This window comes from Frieseomelitta varia, unplaced genomic scaffold (assembly GCF_011392965.1).
Source record: "Frieseomelitta varia isolate USP_RPSP 00005682 unplaced genomic scaffold, Fvar_1.2 scaffold_636, whole genome shotgun sequence".
Classification (NCBI taxonomy): domain Eukaryota; kingdom Metazoa; phylum Arthropoda; class Insecta; order Hymenoptera; family Apidae; genus Frieseomelitta; species Frieseomelitta varia.
The window spans coordinates 180,102-203,079 of NW_025110408.1; the positions used below are offsets into that span (position 1 = coordinate 180,102).

Genomic DNA, 22,978 nt, shown 5'->3' on the forward strand with positions numbered 1-22,978 from the left:
CAAAATTTTCATAAACTTTAAAAATTCAGAAATTTCGTTATTTATGTATGAAAACGTGAATTAAAAAGAGAACGGTCCTTCGTCTATTAGAACAATTTTAGTTACTTTAGGAAAAAATTACGATGCAATGTAATGCACAAATTTGAAACGTGCGAGAAACTTTCAACAATAACTCATCCTCTCTGGTTAAAGAATTAAATCTCAACTCTCTATGGATGCATTATCGATAATAGCTGAATCTCTAGTCGTCTGGTGCGAATAAACTTTAAAAGCTTTCCGATTTTCCAATCGGCGAGTTAACTTGTCGTCAAGCGTTGTATTTCAACATTCGATGAAACATTATCAATAACATTTGAATCCATAATGAATAAATTTGAGATACGATACTGCTCTTATGATTCTTGCGTACGCAAGACAAAAAAGAAGAAAAATCATATCGTAGCTACTTTTTAATCGTTCTGTCCTAATCCCACTTAATCCTCGCTCAATAAATCGAACCGACGCAACTCGAGTTTCAAATCCCGAGTCACTGAAGAGATCAGAACCCCCCCGAGTGAAAAGTTCATCCAATAAAGAAACAATGGCCCGAGACGGGGCGAACCGGGGCGAGTACCGTGTCTCGCAGAAGAGGAAAAACAGGAACGATGGGGCGCGGAATGAATAATGTACCCCGAACGGAGGAGAAATACTCTGTTAAAAGGGGTCTCGAACGAGGCTGGAGGGCTTCTGCAGAAGGCTAGCGGAGTCGATCGTAATTCCGTTGCTCTTTCGCGGCGCGGCGAACGATGGACGGTTAAAGAGAGAAAGAGAGAGAGAGAGTGGAGGAAGGTACAGTGACACGTGAAGGCGGATCTGTCTGAATTCGCTTGAAATTCAGATCACGAGCGTCGCGGCCACCGCCATTGGACTCTTACGGACTTTTGATCATCCCCGAGAATTATCGTCGCCTCTGACCAAGTCGTGTACCCCTACCGCCGTGTATGACTGACATAATATTAATATTAAGAGGTTACGTCAAAACAGACGTCATTAACCGTAGCGGGTGACGCCTCGGCCGGATCTGCTGCAGTCAGCTTCATCCTTTAGCCTTTCTACTCCGTACGAAAATAATCCTCGTGCGTGGGTTACGCGTGACTGAGATATCTTCGTATATATTAATTTGCTGCACTAATTTGGAAAGTGATGGTCGAACGTCGTCTGTTTGTACGTCTTTTCCCGTACGGACATCTCTTTTCTGGGACCGGAGTATCCAACTTTTCGTCTGACGTTCGGGCAGATTAACGAGTCCAGAGGATGCCTGGAGGACCACGTTCGTGGAAGAAGCGGGTCGTGGAATAAAAAACGGCGAGGAACGACCGAGGGAAGGGAAATTCTGGAAACGCGAATTCCCGTGAAGGTACATGCACAGGCCACAGGTTGAAGAGAATCGGCGGAAAGCGTCGTCCTGGGCTCGTTCCTTGGATCGCGCGTATTTATAGAACGATTGAAAATGTATGAACCTCCGTGTTATTCTGTCGTTAGATCCTTTCATCAAGTTCCAATCTGCTTAACTCGCCGAGAACCGAGTCCTGGAATGAGTGTTTTCATCGTGAAAAGAACACCGATCTTTTATATCGATCCGTGTTTTTCTTGATAATCGCACCTTGCCTTCTTTCATTCCGCTTAGCGAATATTTGCGGCTTTATTCGTATTTGATTTAATACGATTCGCGCGAAAGAATGGCGAGAATTAAAGTAGAATTTTCGCGAAAGATTTATCTTCGACGTTCCGCGTTTCATCCCCCGAATGAAAATTTGCAATTTGCATCCCATCTTTCCAATACCCTGTCTTATTTTGTCGTACGTTTCAGTTCTTCTTTAACCCACTGACATTTTTACTGATTGTTCTTGCGTAAAAATTCGTTGGTGAACAAATAGAAAAAATTCGAAGCACTAAATTCCCTTTTTTTTTAAATGCAGAACAATTATCGAGGGTATGAACGTACACATGATAATTTCGTTATAGTAGCCGAAATTTGTACATATTGAGAGGTGCATCGCCAATCTTCTCACCCACGTAAACGATCATAAACTATTTACCAATGCGTCCCTTGTCAACAAGAGCGATACTTGTGTAATTCGATCAAGCAAACTCAGACCGGAGATCTGCAGAGATCGCAATTAATTCGTTCGATTCAAGTTCGAAAACGATCTCGAATGACGATCACGTATCGTTGAACGATGCGCACGTTTGCGTTACGACGATCCTGTTGGGTACGAGGCAACCACCTGACGATCGATGGTGGGGGCTACAGAGAGGGTCCCATATCCCCGTCCTCGTGCGTGGATCCGACCGATCCATCCCATGGCCCACGTCGTCGTTCGCCCATCCCATCCCCCGCGTGATCCTAGCTCTTGGTATAAAAGCAATTGCGGATTCGAGTATAGCAGCATCGTGCAAAAAGTTCGCGAACCTGCCAGGACAGGTGCACAGTGCTTGTCAGCTTCCGGTGTCTCGACGAAAATCTTGGTCACCCGTAACAGCTTTGCGGAGGTTTTCATTCTCGCATCTGTACCAAATTCGCGTCAATTCTGTTCTCGAGGATGGCACAGTGGATGAGCTTCGTTTTCCTCGTCGTCGTGGCGACAACGATCGCGATGACGGAGTCCAAACCTATTCCTGCTGAACCTAGTAAGTAAAACGACACACTATTGTCCTTTTTCTTTTTGTAAAGAAAAATACTTGTTAACTGTTCGTTGCGTTGTGTCATCTTAACACTCTGCCAGTGAGACTAGATTCAGTCTCGGAGATTAGAGTATAAAATTTATAGTCCAATGATCGGGATGGAACGTAAAACTCATCCTTTCTTTCTCCTACACAAAATTACTTCTATTTCGCCTTTGAAAGATCAACATTTGAATCCAAACTATATCGATCTTTTTCGAAAGTTTCAGTGACGTTAGATTCTTACGGAAATCCCATAGTCTTCCTTCGGGAGAAGAGGACAGCCGTGCATCCGTATCCTCATAGAGCGATGATGTTCACCGGGTATTACAGACCCGTTCGACGCACGAATCACGGTGGCCAAGCGACTGGTGTTTTCGCGCAAGGAAACGCCGTGAGCGGGGAGGCGTTCTTTGGTGGCATGCAACAACAGCCACGTTTGAAGAACGGTCCGGAACCGATCGAGGAACCGGAAGTGTCGAGCGCGGAAGCGCATGCGGCACCTGAAGCCGATAACTCTTACAACGAGGACGAACGCACTGAGGTACAACAGGAGGAAGAGCCTCAAGAGCCTGAAGAGCATCATCGACAGGACGAACATGAGGAAAATTATCCTCAAGAGAACGAACATCGTCAAGACGACAACCAGAGTCATCATAAGCAACATGGCGCCTCACCTACTCAGGTACTATAATAGTTTACTAATGAAATTTTACTTTAACTTTATTCGTTATAATCAGGACAACGATTGGCGAGGAAGTAGTCTATGATTATTACATGTACCTAGATTAAAATTCTTAATGAACTCTCATTAATTGATAATAATTTATTTATAGCAAGTTCTCGATACTTTCTTTCTCTTAATAAATTTCTCTTTAAAACTCTTTAAACTTAAAAACTTTTAAATTAATAAACAGGGGGTGAAGAAAAAAAAGATACAAATCAATACCTTACTGTTAAATACCATTAATTGTAAAGTTAATAAGTCAGAGTAAATTATCATTATTCCAGTTTTAGCTTTTGGACATTTCTCTCTGATACTACGAAACAACATAAAACATACTTCTGGCTTCGAGTATCGTACGATACCAGCCAATGGTTAAGAAATCAGAAAATTCCGAAATTCAATAAATATTCCCTGCAGGGCCAACCGGAACCGGAACTGGCTCCCGCGTTCACCACCGAGGCAGCACCACGAGTTAGCCCAGCAGTCACAGAGCCAGCCTACACGAATACAGAGGTGTCCGCGAATCGTCCCAAGGTTCACAATGGGAAAAAAACCAAGAAGACCCCTGTCGTCGTCGCGGACGATGACGAAGAGGAAGATGAGGACGACGACGACGACGAACCGCTAGTCCCTTTCATTCCCTTCAATCGTCGCCGACAAAACTACCCGAACCTGAACAACTTTTTCCCCATGGTGTTCAGCTTCCCTGGTGGGTCCTCTCGAGCTGGATCTTCCGGAGGATCTCCCCCTGGAGCGGTGACCGCGATCGCTAACAGTTACTCTACTGGGAAGAGTGGTGTAGCGAGTTCGGTAGCAACTGCCTACGGTGGATCCCCTAACGGGTAAGCTTTTTACGATGTTTCACTAGCGAAATCTATTTCGGACGTTTCACTGGTGAAAATGTTCCAGATTATCGGAAATTTTCAATATTTTCAACAATTTAATATTAATAGGATAGAAAACGATAATTTCCATTGCCATTTCACTATTGCATAATTGCACGATTGTGTTGTTATTTACTATCATGTATAATTATTTAATTTATCAAGATAAAATTTTGTCTCGATAAATTAAAAAAAAGTGCCAAGAGCGGGCACAACATGCAAAATATGGAAAATCTGTAGACTTTCTCAAACCAAAAATTAGAGTGTTGAAATGCTTGTTATGGTATTTACTAGAGAAAACAAAATTACTTCGGCACTTCTTCAATTGTTTTTTCAAAAGTATAAAAACTGCATAAAAATCTGCGAACTATTAAGCTACACATTCACCATACGTGACACATTTCAATTTCTATTTCCACCGAACAATTTGCGCAGGAAAAAGCGACGTCCACCACCATCCGATGAGTAGACCCTCGAGTAAATTGATCACGATAGATCGACGAGTCAGGCGTTCGCTACTCGATACCGTTAAGATCAATATTCCATTGGACATTAACATGCAGACAGGACAGAGCTTCAACTGCGTGCTCCACTTTTCTATTCTCCATCGTGACTCCGAGGATCGTCTTTCCCTGAATGGGCATTCCTTATAGATTTAACTCTCGAACGAATCGAATCAGTCGTGTCATCCCTCAATGTCACCCCTAACAGAGAGAATTTCATCGAATTCGAACACTTTCGCTCATAAATTTTGGAGCACTCTCGGCTATTTTAAGCGGGACACATCTTTTAGTTCATTCTTCTCAGAAGTAAGAATATTCTACAATTTCTATTTTTAAACAAGTATAATTGACTTGTATTAAAAAGAAGATATTTATTTTAGTATTTCTTTCGAAAGTCTAGCGTGCTCCAAATTTTCTGGCTAACCCTTTACCGGTGGCCTTAACCCTTTGCATTCTGGATATTTTCTGATATTATTTATTACTCTAAAATTTCGTGGGAGAAATTTTGCCGTCTCCTATGATATTTGTTTCTCTTAAAACAAAGTGCAACATAATTTCTTTCTTTCAATTCTGTGAATCTTTCTAAACGTCTCACTAATAGAATATTCTACATATATCAAGTTCTTTCATTTTCGTTACGTTTTACAACTTTATAGAGAATGTTGAAAATTTAACTAAACTGCGGATTTTCATGGAAATTAATATTTTTATGAAATATTGCATTCTGAGTAATTTCGTGCTACTAAATTTTTCACAAATGCACAAATACTTACAGTATGTGTACGATACTGTATTATTTCTGGAGCTAACGGAGTGCAAAGGGTTAAAATGTCTTCCGTTTAAAATTATTATTATACTTTAACTTGTACTATTAAATTAGAAATTAGTAGAACTTAGCGCCGGTTTCGTAGTGAGTAGCGATCAAACGGACTAGTGCAATATTTACGTTGTATCACTCGAAGAGGTTAGTGAAGAATTTGCATGATCGTTCGACTAGCTAATCAGACTCGTATTATAGTTCGTAGAGCGTATAAAAAACCACGAGTTAACGAATATCTTGCGAATTTGGCGAGAAGAAATCTAACGTTCCAGTACCGTATATTGTTACTCATTGAACTGTCTCAACCTGAGAAGATCGTTTCTCGTAAATGATGCGTGAGATATCGACGAAATAAAATTATTTTCAAAACGAATTCCAGCCTTGAATTAGTAGAATCCCTGAGTCCAAATACTTCACTGAGAAAATATACAATCACTGAATTATCACTTCCAATTGTCAACATTTTACATTTAAGTATACATATATGCGTGTAATACTTTAATAATTAACAAAACTTGTAATTAGATTTTCTTCAAACCCTTCAATTTCACTAAAATGTAAAATATTGAAAATTACGAATGATGCAAATACAATGACAAGGGAGTATGTTTCATACGATTAGATAATAAGCGATTCCGACAAGACCACTGACTCATCGGTTTCCAGAAACATTACATTCAATCACAAATCACCTTTTTTTACTCGCTTTCAGAAACTGCTAATGACTCTAATTTGTTGTCATGCATCTTCGTTTTTCCGAAAAGAATTAATCCGTATCTCCATCAATTATCAATTTTCAATCACAAATCATCTTTTTTTACTCACTTTCAGAAACTGCTAACGACTCTAATTTGTTGTCATGCATCTTCGTTTTTCCGAAAAGAATTAATCCGTATCTCCATCAATTATCAATTTTCAAACAACGACTTGTGCAACTGGCTTCGAAGATATCGTTACGCATCGGAGAAGTTTCATAAGGGGATCCACGCTCCGTCCAAATGAGATATAACTCGATCCATTTAAAGTTTTCCTACGAACTCCGAGTTAGGAGCATTAGAGAGCGAAGTGTGCTAAGACAAATAGACTTTGAAAGCAAGACGGTCGAGTGTTTGAACAAAATGGACGAACGATTACCATTGACGTAATTTCGTTAGATTTTACGTATCTTAGTCTAAAAAGAACGACGATATACAGGGTGTCCGTTGAGTGTTTAATCAATACTAGAGTATCATATAGATAATCTTATAATGAACAAATAAAATAATTGGCTCGCTCGTTAAAGCTCCAAAGAAGAGAATATAATAACAATAAATACATCAAAAGATATACGTTCAAACATGAATTCTGCATTCTTAATTTGTTATCGCTATTAAACTATCAGGCTTTTGTCAAGAGGTTAATAAGAATCACTATATTTTCCTGGAGACGAAACTTTACGCGAAAAAATTTTATTCTCCCTTCTCGACTTAGTTTTATATGTAGAATTACTTCTCAGTCGATTGTTCACGATTCACTCTGTATTATAAGAGTAGACAGTGCAAACAGGGAACGCGACACGATGATCGCAGTCGAATTGGTTGGCTAAACACACGACTATGCATATAGATGGTCCCACGGAAATCGTCATGCTCTGTTCGAAACCTTGGGAATATATATATGTATATAATAGGCAATTAGTCATTATAGGATTCCTGTATAGAGACATTTGTCTGATTCATGAAATGGCAGAGTTGGTCCTAGTCGTGGAATATTTTTGCTCCACGACGATTTCAAAATTTCTTCATTAAATTCGTCTACTCGCCTACGTTCACAGATAAATTATGGATTTGACATTCGTCTGCGATCGTTCATAAGTAATTTTTCAACTTCTTCCGCGTTATTGTATCAAATGACGATCACCTTTCTCGATTCCTTGATCGTGTATTGTACGTACGTACAGCCAGTTGTCGACGACTAGACACATTTGTCGAATTTCAAATATTTAAATCAGGAAATGAGTGGGTTCGGACATCTCACGAATCATAATTAACTTTTTAGTTAAAGCTGGATCATTTCTAAAATAGTGACGATGTTTCTTACATTTGCTTAAAAAGATAGAGTAAATTCGAAACACTATGTATTAATTAACATACGTACAGTAAAGCGAATAAAATTTTTATATAAAATTATTATTGTATATAGAATAATAGCTATAATTATAACTGTAATCCTGTATATAATAATTAATTAATTAATAATTATAACAAGAAAACTAATGATTGTAATGATATTTAAAAGGACAATGATCAATGGTTCTGTTTCGACGCACTATTGCGCAATCTCAAAAATTCTAAAATAAAGTTCCGTCAAATTTGCGAACACTGTATTTCCTTGCATACTGAAATTCAGTGGTAGATGTATTATTTTCTCGATTGAAAACGTCTCTTGTTTTAAAAAAATTAATGAACGATAAAAAGAAAAAAAGACATAATAAATCCTAACCTTCGAAAGTACAGAAATTCAGCGTCCAATGATTCACTGATCAAACAGGTTTGTGAAATTTCCATAAACACTCGGATTGAAATTGACATACGATTGTCATCTCGTGTTTTATTTCTTTCTATCTTTTTCTTCCAACCATGTACGGGTCAATAATCCATGAAGCATAATATTTCAGGCGTAAGTAGGTTTTTGAAATCACCTTCCGACATAACAGCTTCAAGATAACGTGGAACGAGTCGATTATCATTTTTATGTTCAATCGAAGAACGTTTTATTCGATGATATTTAAAAAAAAGTCTTCAATGATGACACGAAGAAACGTCCCGCAACGGAAAATCCCGAGGAGTCCGCGGTCCTAATTAATACGCAATTCGTGCGAAAACCTACACGTAATAACATTACGCAGATAATTTTTGAAGGAAATCTTTCAAGACATTTCAATGTACTGTTGGTAACATACTGAGTTGTTCCATTTTCCAAATTTGATTGCTTCCAAATAAACTTGAAGTTTAAGTAAAAATTCATTCAAACCGAAAGAAAGTTTACTAAACTTTACTAAACTTATTCAATCAATTTCTTATCGCGAGAAATTTTTGGAAGTTGCTTTTAACATCGTTTCAAATTTCATTCTATGCATTTCGTTTTGAATTAAACGTTGAATTTCGTTTAGAAATATTTGTAAACGAAGCAGAATAGAATCAATCTTTCACTGTTTCGTAAGAATGAAAGTAGAAAAATAAGATGATATGAGACTTGATAATATCACGCTTGACGAAAGAAAATCGAATTCCTTCATTTATATCTAAACACGAGTAAAACTATAAACTAGAAAATGAACAATATTAGTTCTAAAAGAAAAATCAATATTTGTCTAAATAAAAATATAAAATAAAAAGTGACCGATATTAAACATGCCTGAAGACAATCGAGTTCAAACCTTCCATTTAGTCCTAAATACGAATGAAAACATAATAAAAATCTAAAAGATCAAAACGTCAAAAAGAAATCTGAAAATTCGAAGAATCAAACGAACAAAGACTCTGCTAAAATCGAGTTTGAATCTTCTATTTCCTCTTGGAATGTACGATGCAATATACGAACCACTTATAGTGGCACTAAAAATCGCGAAGATTGAAAGATCAAAGAAACAGGCATTAAAAGAACCAAAATAAAAATCGTCTGATGGAAGAAGCTGATTTCGCCAAATCTGTCACATGGCAGAATTCGAACGACACTCGCAAAAAAAAAAAAAAAAATAGAGATGCAATATTGCTGGATCATCGTTCGTTGTCGTTCGACTGGTTAAGTTCCGATAGTCGCCCCACGTTAAACTGTGTCCAATGTGTTCACACAAAGGAGGCCTGTCCGTGCTAATGAGATTCCTGGTGGAGAGGTACCTGTTTAGTACCAACGTAAACGCGGGACATCCCAAGACGTTGAGAATGCTCACGGTTACTATATAAAGACCGCCCTGTGGATTTTCTCATTGTCACTTCGCTCTCGAATCTCGAAGAAGTTGCTGGGTTCAGTACCAAATCCGGAAACATGAAGACCGTGTTAATTTTCGTGGCTGTGTTGGCTTCCACCCTCGCTTATCCTGCTTATCCTAGCAACCCTGACGATGATGGAGTACAAGGTACAGTAATTTCGGAATTTTCAAGTTACTTAAAAGTGAATTTCACAGTTCGTCAAAACAGAAACAAAAAAAAAAAGAAAAAAAAAGGAAATTAATGGGGGATTTAAATGATATGAAATAACTGAAAAATATTTTCGAAAGTGTAAAGTTAATAATTGGAATATTGTAATTATGATATTCTAATATATTATAACGTAGTATTTTTAAGTGTGTCAAATTAATCAGACAATTAATAAGACAATAACTGAGAAATTGAGATTGGAGAGTTTAAGATATTAGATGATTAAAAAGTATTTGACAATAATATCTTTTTGAGTGTAAAATTAACAATTAAAAAGATTATAATTAGAGGGCTAAAAATTTAAGTGTAAAGATAACAACAGAAAGATTAGAAGACTAAAGATATCTTTAGAAATGGAAAGTTAATAATTAGCAAATCACAATTACAGGAGTAAAAAATAATGGACAACTAGGAAATACCTTTACAACTGTAAAGTCAATAGAAAATTTTGATTAAAGTAATATTATCCAGAAAGTTCAGAATTAGAACAGATCAATCTTTAGAAATGTGAAGTATAACTGAAGTTAAAGATTCAATGAAATTAAAGAATATCCGATTGGTTGAAACGTATTGTTTCAAGTACAAACAAATGCACAGTAATGATATTTTCCTTGAGAGTCATGTGACAGCTTATGTTTTACATCTCGGCGAGTATTATTCTTAAACGAGAAATGATTAACATGCTTCGCATCACACTGACGAGATTGTAATATACCTGGGGTTGTGACTCATCGTTTAGTGTATGTCTAACAGATCTCTGAACGGAAAAAATTATTACCTTTCGACCTTAGTTCTTTTAGAAGTTGTCGCAGTCTTCAACTTCCTGAAACTCGACTTCACGTAATTTTCGTTCTTCACTTTATCTTTTTTTCTTCTTTTTTTTATACCGATACAGTTTTCTGATTCGACACGTCCAATCTGGTGCTGACTTTTATGCAATCAGATTTATTTCTTTAAATAATTTCTTCGTACGCAAGAAAAAAAGAAAAAAGAATATTATTAAAAGATCGAAAGAAGTCAATTTCAATAGCAACGGTATTTTTCATGTATTTATATACATCATTGTTTTTGAGAAACTCAGAACTATCATTTTATATCGGACTGTAGGTATTATAGTTCAGATGATGAGAATTAAGTTAACACTTTGTTTCAAGGCGCGGTGCGAAAGTTTACAATTAAGTTTATTATTTTAACAATTATGGTTATCTCCAACAACTCGTAATAAGTTTCAATTTAAGTTAAATTCATTAAATTCAAACTATCCAATAAATAAATTCACGTCCAATAAAAAGAAATTAAACTACACCACTTTCCCTCTTAACTTATCAATACATCAATACACGATGTTCTTCCTCCTGTACGATTGGCATTTTATTATAATAAATTATATTCTCATAAATTGATAATATAAAACTTTAAGCGACACACACTGACAATGTGAAATAATTGTGACCCGTTATACCAGGTTGAACATGTTAATAACACTCGAACAAGAAGTTATAAATTTGTAAAACTTGATCTACGACTACTTCTTTATGTTTGTGTAATTTTCAGTTCTGGATGTTGTACAAGTTCCGCTAGCAAGGAATGCTAGAGAGGCAAATCCAGAGCCAGTCCATTTTGGTCATTTCGGTGGATTTGGTAGATTTGGTGGAATTGGCAGATTCGGTGGTTTCGGTGGCTTTCGTCCTTATGGCTACGGGGGCGGAAGCTCCGCTCATGCCGGCTCTATTAGCTCCCCATTCGGTAGCGCATCTTTCGCGAGCGCAAAGGCTGGGTAAATATTCGTCACTTGTCGATGGACTGCGAGCTTTTGTGCATTTGTGGGAAAGAAAAAATGCACAAAATGCACATAATTCATAAAATATAACAAGAACATACAATCCAACAGATCCAAAGTATTTATTAAAATAACTACTAAACGAAGCAAATCTCTTTAGTTAAGTTAAGTTCGATTTCTTGCATAAAAACACACAATCCAATCGTCAACTTTAAATTTCAAATTTAGATTTAGTCACACGCGTTCAAGCTTAATTAGTTTTCAAATATTAGACTCTAATAATATTTGACTTTCAAATATTAAACTTTAATAAAATACCGTCAGAAAGATACATTCGGACGAGAAATTTTGTGGTCTGGTCATGTGATATCCAAACGTTGCAATATTGAATTTTATAAATTGCTATTTCTATTGCAGGGGTTACGGATATGGGAGATGAGGAGCTCCTTCTTTTGAAGACTAATGTTGGACAACGACCTAGCCTGTACTGCTCAATTTTATGATACTTCCTTGTTTGTTTAAGTGTATTTTATAAAATAAACTTTTGTATATTAAACTTGATTAGACTTTCTTCTTTTAATAGACATAAAACCAAACTACACCAAACATGGAACATTTTTTGGAACGTACCACGAACCAAACTTATTGAAAAGTTCCATAATTCCTTCAATTCCTGTCACATCGATTAAATTTCATTGCTGTCATCAACGTCAACACTAATAAACATTAACACTAAACATAATACGTGATCGATCTTGAAAGAAATATAAAGTAGAACAAAACTATCTTCCACACTCGTTCTTTTGTAAAGATGATATCAAGATTGAAATCAACTTGAATTCATCGAGTGTCAAAGAACATTCTAGCAGTGCAAACATTTCATATCCGTAACAACTCGGAACGATCTGGTGACAGAGGAGGGATGTTTGGAAAAACATGGCATAGCACAGACTGTTTAACGATGCACACGGTCGTTATAAAATCGATTGCTCTGCCAGAAGCAGTCATTAACGTAGCTCGATTGACGATCGACTTCTTTTTTCGCGAGGATCGAAACAGAGAATTAACTGGAAAATGAAGTTTCTGATAATTGCGTTACTGTTGGTCTTCCTGCAAGTGAGTAGAAGTTGAATCCTTCCTCCCGTTGGAATAATTTCAACGACGATAAATCTGTTTCTAGATACAGCATGGTCTTTTCGCTAAATTGGAATCGAAAGGTAAGAGAAAATTATCTGAGAAACGAACGAATGATCAAAGCTGTCGTTTAAAAGGCTTATAATGAATGAACTTTTATGTACATATAGTTTCACGCGAGTAATATAAATTTTACAATTTTGAAATTTCATAAAAATTGCAACGAGAGACGAGCATCATGATATTACATTGATAATATTTGAAACCAATCTGAAAATGTATAGAGAAGTTACAAGATATTTATTACAAGCATAGTATAATTTGGTAAAAAAATAATATATGGAAGCACAGCATGAATAATCATAATAAATGTTATAAATTATTTTACTTGTCTAAATGTTAATACAAAAGATAGAATCTCGCTGTAACGTTAATGAAATTTTAAACTATTTTATGTATAACATACCTAACACGTTTGTAAAATGTTTTTATAAAATATTTTAATATTTTTGCGAACGACACAAATGTAAATGGTTTCAATCTTGTTCGATTTTTTTCTTTTTTTTTTTTTTGTTCCATTGTAAAGAAAATCAAACACTGGAAGACCAACAGCGAAGCATTCGAGTCCATCGGGTCTCTGACCGGGATTTCCCCAAAACCGACTTCTCTCAGATAAAGAACTCCATAAAAGAGATCATGATCAAGCAGGCGCTTATATTAGGAGGCGAGGAATTCGAGAAACTTCTAACAGATTTCCCAAATTTAGGCAATCTCGTACGACACGAGGCAAGTTTCAGCTTTAAATCGCACAAATCGATTTTAGTTTACAGATTATCCCTTTGCGTAACGTATATGTGAAAATAAGAAACAAATATTTTATGCAGACTGCAGGCTTTTTATGCAAATTTACATAATATTTTCGAGAGTACAATTGAAAAAGTAGAGTATCAGCTTAAAGAAAGTTGTTCTACGTAGTAAATGTTACAAAAAAATTGGATATTTTACATAATATTTATATTATATTATTTTAATATTTATATTATAATTTATATTATATTATTTTATATATAAATATTTTATTTTTTCATATTCTGCAATCTTCAAACTTTAAAATTTCCCATAAAAAGTCCGCAATCTAATTACACATACATAATTTCACTACTCATCTAATTTATTGAATTTAAACTATTTAATCAATTTAAAAAAATCAAACAAATACTAGACAGAATATTTAACTAGACGTTCAATTAGATACGCGTGAAAAAAATTATCTGGAGAAATTGCGAATGTCCTTTAAAGTTTAAGAGAAAACAGTGTACAGTATCTAGTTTAATATTTCAGAGTCAGTTATTCAAAGAACTGAACGCGATTCTGATGGAACTGATTCAAGGCGGAACCGTCACGCTGAAAAATATTGATCTCGAGATCAGCGAGATGATGGACACCAGCACATCATCGGCGTCCATTAAACCGGTATCGAAGACCAACAAGAGTTTGGAGAATATTCTAAATTCGTTGGAACAGGCAGACACTTATCAACAAGATGTTCAAGAAAGCCAGGAGAACTCGAGTAATTTTATCAAAAAGAAATCCATAATGATCGTAAGGAATGTCCCTTCGTTGTCCGTTTCTAATTTTTCCACGTTTTTTCGAGGCGTTCCAACTCAGATCGAATCGATAAGCGAATTGGAATTGAAAACGATGAAGAATTTGCTAGATTTGGACAACGTGCTGATGGAGATTCAAAAACACCTAACTTTCGTTCGAAGTGTGTTTGACAGACTTTGCAGGTACGAGAGAGTGAAATTTAATTAATAAAAGTTTAACGAAGAGCGTATTTATCTTTGACACTAAAACTACCAAAGTGGTCGACATGATTTATTTATGAATTTTTGTTAGAAATTTCGTGGAATGTAAAACAGCGTATTCTTAGAGATCGAAAAGTGTATTAAGCGTCTAAAATTTAATAATAATCCTACAGGAAACATCACTCTACGTTGCCAACTCAATCGAGCCCCAACAATCTGGGAAAATTCACCCCGATGAATCAGCCCAAGAAAGTGTCGATACTTTAGATATAAACAATGAAAGAGCTGAACTAAAGCTTTTCTTTTAGATTAGTGTATCAACATTTTATTGCTCTATAAAATGATTGTATATGTGTAAAGGTTACTTGAATAAATATTCTCAAATAATCGTAGTTCCCTTCTGACATACATTTTTTAATTGGGGGCGAAACCACTCTCGTCCAGAATGTTTGATCGATTTCGTTAGGTAACTGATAGCAACAAGAAAGAAACCATCGCCAGGCGAGCATTTCCTTCTCATCGTAGGGTAAGTTTATTGTTATTGCAATTGTCGCGAGACTGCAAATACCTAACTCCCTGAACTGAATTACACATGAAAATTTAACTTTATCCCCCATCGCGTAATTCTTGAAGCTTCGAGTAGAAAATATCGACTATAGCGCAACTTTGTTTCAAGCGTTCGATGCTCTCGAGTAAACGTGCCAGTAGCTAAACAAACATATTTTTATTTCAGAATGAAACTGACCTATCAGAACATTTGCGAAGCACAGGCTGCTCGAAGTAGCAGCTAGAGAGTTATAATATATTCTTCTTTCATTTTTTTTTTTTTTTTTTTTCTCTCTAGCAGTACGATGCAATGGACGAAACTACTTGCATGACTCACAAGTCGCGTGTATGCAAAGTTCGAGGAGCTAAACCAAGAACTCGAATACGATTGTGTTCGTTATCGTGACGTGATCTAATCTGGTGTGAAATTGCACCTCTGATATCTGAATTCGAATTAGTTAATTCGATTCGCTCCGACGTAGCCGATGAATTTACATGGGCTGGTTAGATAAACCGCGAATACATACGATTACCTTCGACGATAAATCGTTGAAAAGTGAAACAATTTTCCCGCTGGATTCACGAACGTTTATAGGAATGCGATTAATGCGTGTGGAATAATGGAAACTGCACTCGCTTCAGGCGCAATATTATTATAATACACATAATTATTATAAATTGTATACGTGTATTATACTTAATCTTCGTCTGGCGAATGTTTCTCGTTTAGAGCGATCTTCGTCGATTAGAACCATCTTTTTTGAGCGATGACACGAAGAGAAATGTAATCAACATTCTAACGAATGTGTCTGTACAGAGTAAAACGAATGTGTGATATATTACCTACTGATTTACTGTTTCAAAGAAATCTAATACAAAGATATAAAGAAACATAAAGACTAGTTCAGTTACGAAAGCAACCAATTATGTTGATTCCTTACATCATAGATGACTGGACTGTTAGGACATATCCCAAGACTTAATAATGTTGATCGATAATTCTGATTAATATTTCACAGGATATTCTTTCAGTTTCATTGCGTGTTTCAGTCTTTTTAGTACCGATTCTGTTGATTTTCTTAAATAATCTCCTTCAACGTTACATCACTCTTCTCATCAATTTATTTTGCAAATTTTGTTTTATTAACGAACGAATGTTTCCTTATCCTGTTATCGAATCTATCTCATCTGAAGACCAAGGCGGTTTTACTCGAAAATAACGCAAACGCAACTTCTTTTTCATGGATCCTGATCATTCCTGATCCAAATGAACCACCCACAAGTGCAAGAACTACAATATTTCAGATCGAATTTAGCTTTAAGAATTTAGAATTAAATATTGAAGTTAAGTGAAAGTTGATTGAAGTAATATCCGGGATGTTATCATTCCTCCTGAAATTGGTTTTCGCTTGTAGTGCCAGGCACGATGTAACAAAGCATGCAAGAAAGCATGCTCGAAATAGATATTATACTCTTGCTTTGCGAACAGTTTCGTACGTGTTCGTAATCTTCTCAATTTTTTACCATCGTCGATATCTAATCATGCACGAAATACTTGCGAAGCAATCTGCAAATCAAGTGCACATACATTACCGTTTATAAATAATTGAATGCTTAATATTACAATTCTATCAAATGCTCGATAAGCTTTTTGCGATTAGCTACACTGCTAATTTCCTGTATTCTCAAGTTCCGTATTCATTTTTAACATTACCAACGATCAAAGCATGAAACTTTCATCAAAGGGATTAAAATAAAAAAAACTTTAAAATATAGAGTGCAAGCTTTCAATTATATATTTTATAAAGAATCATTTGAATCTATAAAAATACATATATAAAACTTTTCAAACAAAAATTTCCATTACTCTGATAGCGTTGATACTTTAGAAATCTACATGAATCTTCTTTTCAATGTGGTTAGAATTTCATTTAAAGTCATTTAAAGCCACTTAAGGTTTTCAATCATAGTTATTATAATATTAGCTATTCTTTTTATCAATATCTGTTAAGTATACATTTAAAAAAAAAAGATTCATTGATATTATAATAATTTAAAAGTGCCCAAATATTTATACATGACAGCGCACTTCGTTTATGTTTCTTGTCTCTTGCAAAGAGAGAGAAAGAGAACACCGACGATATTCAATAAATCATTTTTGTGCATTTTCATATAAATTGAATCGCGTGGTATTGTAATAGAATTGTAACGAAGAAAATGTTCAATTTTCCAAATTGCCGGGGATGCACATTTGACAAGCAAATTGTCCCTAAACTCATTCAATTCGAGGTAGATTACAGGTGAATCGCGTGAAGACGCGAGAGACACGCTGCACAGAAGGAAGGAAGAAATAACTGCTGAGGATTCGGTTTCCAATCGAACGAAACGATGAATCGTTGCGTGTTTATTGATCAATCGATCCGTAACCATAGCTTCTATCGTCTTGGCGCGATCAATTTACGTTCGTGCTTGCACTCGCTAAAATTAGAACCAGGGAAACACGTTCTCTAAGGACGTTTCTCAAACGATTAATCAACCAATTATCCAATTATCTCTATTCATATTCACACGTGGAAACCATCTACCGAAACTAGCCCGAACAGAACGAAAGGAACGAAAATTTCCTTCCACCTGTACTCCTCCTCAGCTCTGTTCGTTTCACGCCTGTGAAATTTTCACACTTCAAACTCACATTTTCATTCGTTGACGATTGACAGTTGCGACTTACCGGCGAATTTTCTCAAAATGTTTGCACCTCAGAGGGACGAGCCTCGACGATTTGCGAGAGAGATCGGGAGATTACTTCGTCGCGATTACGACCGAGGCACTGACCGATCGATGTATACAGCTTTCGCTCGCGGATTTCAGACGGATGTCCGGGGAACGCAGCCTCTCGTCGAGCGCGAAAGCTCGAATGGATCGCGGGAACGGCGTCGGCGTCGGCGTCGGCGTCGGCGCCGACGATCAAGGCACCGCGACGAGCCTTCATGCCGGCGCTACGCTGATGAAAAGCGTCTCGATCTTCTTGATGAGCGGCCGTAAAGCCTCCGTGAACAGCAACAGGCAGATTTCCGGTAGCCCGAAGCACCAGCCGCGAAGAAAGCATCGCAGAAGGATGCCGGTCGCCGGAACCGCAAGAACATCGGCGCACACGGTTAAATTGATGGAGTTGTTGAAGAGGAAAACGAGGTTCTCCTGGCAAGTAAAAATATGCCCGTCCGATTGTTTTATCACTAATACCCGAAGGAAAGTTTAATCTGGTTCAATAATCGTACGAGGTTGAGATCAAGGTTAAAGAACCATGTAATTTCATATTGATAGAAATTATCACCTCGGTGTTAATGAGAGTAGTTGAAGATTTACGATCAAGAATCTTTCTTTGTGTCTTGAATTCTAGACAATGGTTGATATTTCCAAATTTTTTAAGAGATTTAAAAAAGAATAATTAGAGAGAGTAGTTAAAGATTTACGATCATTTAAGCACAAACGATCAAGAATCTTTCTTTGTGTTTCGAAAATAATAATAAATGTATATGGAACAATTAAGTGCAAATTTTGATATTTCTATGCACGTAGTATTTAAAAAGTATGATGTTACGAGGAATTGGACTATGATAATCCTAACTTTATAATAAACAGATATCGTTACTGCAGTAACATTCGACCAATTTTTCTAATCGCCACAGGTCAGAATTGGACAATCTGTGCAAACAGTACAAAAACTTGATTAGTTCTGGACAGCAACAAGTTGGACAACCTGCTATTATCGGGAGGAGGACTCAGTCGAGTCAAGCCATAGAGGTAGTGACACTCGTATCGTTTCAAAATTATAGGAATTTTAACTCGCTTGCGTGAATCTGTCATTACGTCTCCCGAAGCAAACATGCAAAGCACGCGGTTCCCATTGTGTGACCATTTCAATCTCCAAATCGTTGAATATTGATAAATTTTTGGAATGAAATTAACGAAGCACAATTCGATTGGTCCAAGTTAGAAACCATCAGGTGATCCAATTTAGGAAACTGATACAAGTTCAATTTTAAAAATTACCGCAAATGTCAGATAAACGTTATGATAACAATGAAAATATGACACTTTTTTAAAAATTACCAATAAAAATTCAAAATTTACTTACTTATTTACTTGGCTTCTGTTAAAAGATAAAAAAAATATTTTTCAGGGTATTGACAGAGTGATTTTTCGCGAGTTGCTGCACAACACGTTCAAGGTAATCACCGAGGACGCGTTGATGGAGCGTATATTTTGTTGCTGGGATAGAGAAAACGAAGGGATCATTAGGTTGGAACCATGGGTCATGGGACTGGATCTGTATCTTCGCGGCAGTCTACGGGAAAAAATTGAATTTTGCTTCAAAGTTTACGATTTGAACAACGACGGGTTCATCACGAAAGATGAAATATTCCAATTATTCAAGTGCTGATTTCGTTATTTATCAATAAACTGCGGATGTTTATGTGCATTTGTCAAAAATGCACAGAGTGTCTGCAAAAGTACACGATCTGATTTCTGACGTCTTGATTTAAATTTGCTAATAAATGTTTCAGACGAAATTTAAATAGTTTCGAGTTTTACTATTTGCTATTCTTTAAATTGTGTTCGTAGAGACATCAATTTACATAAATATCCGCAGCCTGTGTTCATTAATAGCATTTAATGACGTACTGACCATAAATTCGTTCAATGGTTCAGAAATTGCTTACTGAAGCAACCAGGAGAGGAGGATCCCGACGAGGCAGTGAAAGATCTGTCTGAACTGGCGTTAAAGAAGCTGGACGTGGATAGAGACGGGAAGATATCTTTTCAGGATTACAAGGTAGCTGTGACGGAGGAACCTTTGCTGCTAGAAGCTTTCGGCCAGTGTCTGTCCACGGATGAGAACTGCGCAGCTATACTAGCCTCGTTACGATCGTGAAACAATACGATCCGCTGATCATCAAGAGCGTTTCGATCACGTGTTTCGCTCGCAGCTCTGCTGAAAAAGATAACAAGAACAGCAATTAATCGCAGCGAAAAGTGAAAATACACCGAGAGGATTCGTAATCATGGCACCTGCCGTTTATTAAAAACAAATTCGATAGTAATCGTAAATTACAAACAATAATAATATTAATAATAATAATATAATATAATAATATAATATAATAATCATATAATATAATAATAATAATAATAATAGCATAATTACAATCGATCTGGTTTTCTTATAGCGTGTTTGCTAAATCAGTCTTAACCCTCGGATTACCAAGCATCGAAATATCAAAATCTTCGATATTCTCTCCCACTTTTCATATTCTCTTCCCCTCCTCCCTTTTCTTTTTCTTTTTCCTTTTCTCGTTACTTCTCGCCGATCTCGCGAAGTTTGAAAAATATTCGCGCCGAACGCGCTCACCGATCATCGATCGATAACCCGAAGGCTAATTTAAACTATGAAACGTTCTAGAGGTATGTTTACAGTGATGCAAAGGGGTTTCTTCTTTATTTTGTAATCGACAAAAATTGACTTTTGCACGCGCAACAAAATATTCGGCTCTCGTCGTCGCGGTACTTCCGGTTTCAGGGACCCGTGCCGCGACCTCAAGGTTCCATCTATCTTCATTTCATTTTCTTTTTCTCTTTTTTCTTTTTTTTTTCTTCTTCTTTTCTTTCGCGGATACACTCGTGTATACCTTTGTGTGTATATATATTCTTTTCTTCATTTATTTTATATATATACTCTGTTATATATATATTCTGTAATAATTAATATACACGCACGCGCTCGCGCGTTCACAGGTTGCATCGCGAATCGATCTATCGGCTTCTTTGTACGACATAATCACTGGAACAGGGGAGAGGGAGGAGTTGAAACATTCAATTGTACCGGAGGCGATCGGATTTTTAACGAACAATCGTGTTTCTTCTCTAAGGAAAGGAAAAAAAAAGAAAAAGAGGAAAGAGAGGGACAGCTATTCGTATATTGAAGTTCGAGAACAGAGAAAACGAAGAAATTCTTTGAATTTAGCTTCAGAACGCGTATTTGTACATTGATTCTTTGTGCTCTAGAGTTCGTATATGTTACACCGTGCGAACTTCCATCACCACCGAGAGCGACAGGAAGTTTGCACGTGCGTGTACATTCATTCGAAAAAAAATCCGACTCTCGCCCAGAATGTGATACAACGTTTTTGAACGCGTGAACCTTACGTATTACAGTCGTGTGTGTCCCGATTTCCGATGTACCCTGTGAACACCGGTGTTCGTAAACGCGCTCCACGGAAACGAGCGGGACTTTTTTATGCGCGAATAAAAAATAAACGATCCACGTTCGTTTCGTCAGAGTGCTGAGATCTGCTGAGGGTGTGTCAAACGACATTCGTTCACTGTGACGTGAAATTAGCAGTCAGATAAAATACTATTTCGTCTTTTTTTTACGTACATATGTATAACATATATATTTATATATTTATGTATGTATAATCAATATATTCATATATTATACGTATATTAATTCATCAGAGTGGGAATGACGATTGTTTGTCTACTTGTTCTTTCTTCATCGTCACTACGGTTTTGCATTATAATCTTTGTTTAAACGTTTCCTATCGGTTCGAACTCCTTTCTCCTTTTTTTTTTTTTTTTTGTTCTTTTTCTTAAACACCGATGTCTCGCAAATATACTCTCTTTTCCATTTTTTGCTTTTTTTTTTTTGCTTTACCTGTTTTCCTACGTTTCTTCATTGATACACTACTGATAGCGTTTACTATTATTTAGTGTTTCAAAACTCCGGAGATTCTATGACGAGGAGAAAATGTACGTGTGTGTGTGTGTGTTGCAGCACTCTTGAAACGGTATGTGTTAGCCCTTTGAAAGTTACATTAACTCGCGGTGGTATCCAGCCAGTCAAAATAGTATCTTACCCACTTCTAGAAACTAGACAACGAAGATTCGAGGAGGATAGACACGTTTTTTATTCCGGTTTTCATTTCATTTCTTTTCTTTCTTTTTTTTTCTTTTTCTTTGTTTTTAGGCACTTAAACATCGGGAGTAGTGTGGGAACCTTAAGGTGGAGGTCCATCGAACGCCTGCTATTTGCTATTTACAGTCTTGATTGAGACGCGTGTTACATCTTCCAGAAGGAATTATGTTGTCGACGAACGGCATATCGTACATCGTTCATGCGAAATATTGATCTGAGAATCAAAAAATTCTGACAGTGAAATGAATTGTCTCTTATTAATTGTCTTTCAAGCGGACTTTCAATTTTAATGTAATACTCGGAATATATGATTCATTTATGTCGAATTGACAAATAGAAATAGAAGTTTCCTTCGCAACATTAAAAATATAATGAGACAATAGTGGATTACGTGAATTTTCAAATAATGATAATTATTACATGATAATTAGATTAAAATTATGATGGGGCTACAGCGACCCTAATCATCCATTTAAAATTAAAAAATTATACAATGAAAAATTTAAAAGTCTGTCATTGTTGAGTTTAATCCATTGAGGATCAACGCAGCATTTTACTTACAATTCTTTTCGATCAATTTACGTTATTAAATTCTATTTTTTAATATTAGGAAGCAAAAGGAAATTCCAAGGATTTGTTTAATATTTTTCTTTTCATCTACATGTCTTCTATACCTGGATTCTATAATTTTTCGAAATTTACAGGAATTGAAGTACTTCTAAGATCATGATTCGACTGCGAATGTTTATACATTTTTGTGAAATTCGTGCAAAAATATACAGACTATGTATTATATGCAAAAATAGAATATTTAGTCTAACATTTACTAATCGAAATAAATTTCTACTGGAGCTTCATTTCTTTAGTTTTCATAATCATCGGACACTTAATAAAATTGAGATATGTTTACGATTTACGT

The 22,978-nt window shown here is 36.2% G+C and overlaps 4 protein-coding genes across 5 annotated transcripts; all 4 read left to right on the plus strand.

The window, feature by feature from the left end:
• Positions 1-2,416: 2,416 nt before the first annotated feature.
• Positions 2,417-6,010, plus strand: LOC122534743. The gene is made up of 4 exons (XM_043665675.1): positions 2,417-2,670; positions 2,928-3,388; positions 3,848-4,272; positions 4,750-6,010. The coding sequence occupies exons 1-4, from the start codon at positions 2,583-2,585 to the stop codon at positions 4,781-4,783; spliced, it is 1,008 nt and encodes a 335-aa protein (XP_043521610.1). The 5' UTR covers positions 2,417-2,582; the 3' UTR covers positions 4,784-6,010.
• A 3,573-nt stretch (positions 6,011-9,583) lies between these two features.
• Positions 9,584-12,201, plus strand: LOC122534749 (keratin-associated protein 19-2-like). Its single transcript, XM_043665681.1, has 3 exons — positions 9,584-9,754; positions 11,370-11,592; positions 12,013-12,201. Exons 1-3 carry the CDS (start codon positions 9,664-9,666, stop codon positions 12,032-12,034), a joined length of 336 nt encoding a protein of 111 aa, XP_043521616.1. The 5' UTR covers positions 9,584-9,663; the 3' UTR covers positions 12,035-12,201.
• Positions 12,202-12,408: 207 nt separating this feature from the next.
• Positions 12,409-14,927, plus strand: LOC122534744. Of its 2 annotated transcripts, XM_043665677.1 has the most exons (6): positions 12,409-12,711; positions 12,776-12,812; positions 13,316-13,515; positions 14,071-14,299; positions 14,384-14,519; positions 14,711-14,927. In XM_043665677.1, exons 1-6 carry the CDS (start codon positions 12,670-12,672, stop codon positions 14,802-14,804), a joined length of 738 nt encoding a protein of 245 aa, XP_043521612.1. In that variant the 5' UTR covers positions 12,409-12,669; the 3' UTR covers positions 14,805-14,927. The 2 variants fall into 2 exon arrangements, with proteins under 2 accessions (XP_043521612.1, XP_043521611.1); XM_043665676.1 differs by having other exon boundaries at positions 14,071-14,519.
• Positions 14,928-17,955: 3,028 nt separating this feature from the next.
• Positions 17,956-20,192, plus strand: LOC122534752 (EF-hand calcium-binding domain-containing protein 1-like). The gene is made up of 4 exons (XM_043665686.1): positions 17,956-18,281; positions 18,770-18,884; positions 19,264-19,517; positions 19,794-20,192. The coding sequence occupies exons 1-4, from the start codon at positions 17,956-17,958 to the stop codon at positions 20,014-20,016; spliced, it is 918 nt and encodes a 305-aa protein (XP_043521621.1). The 3' UTR covers positions 20,017-20,192.
• The last annotated feature ends 2,786 nt before the right edge of the window (positions 20,193-22,978 follow it).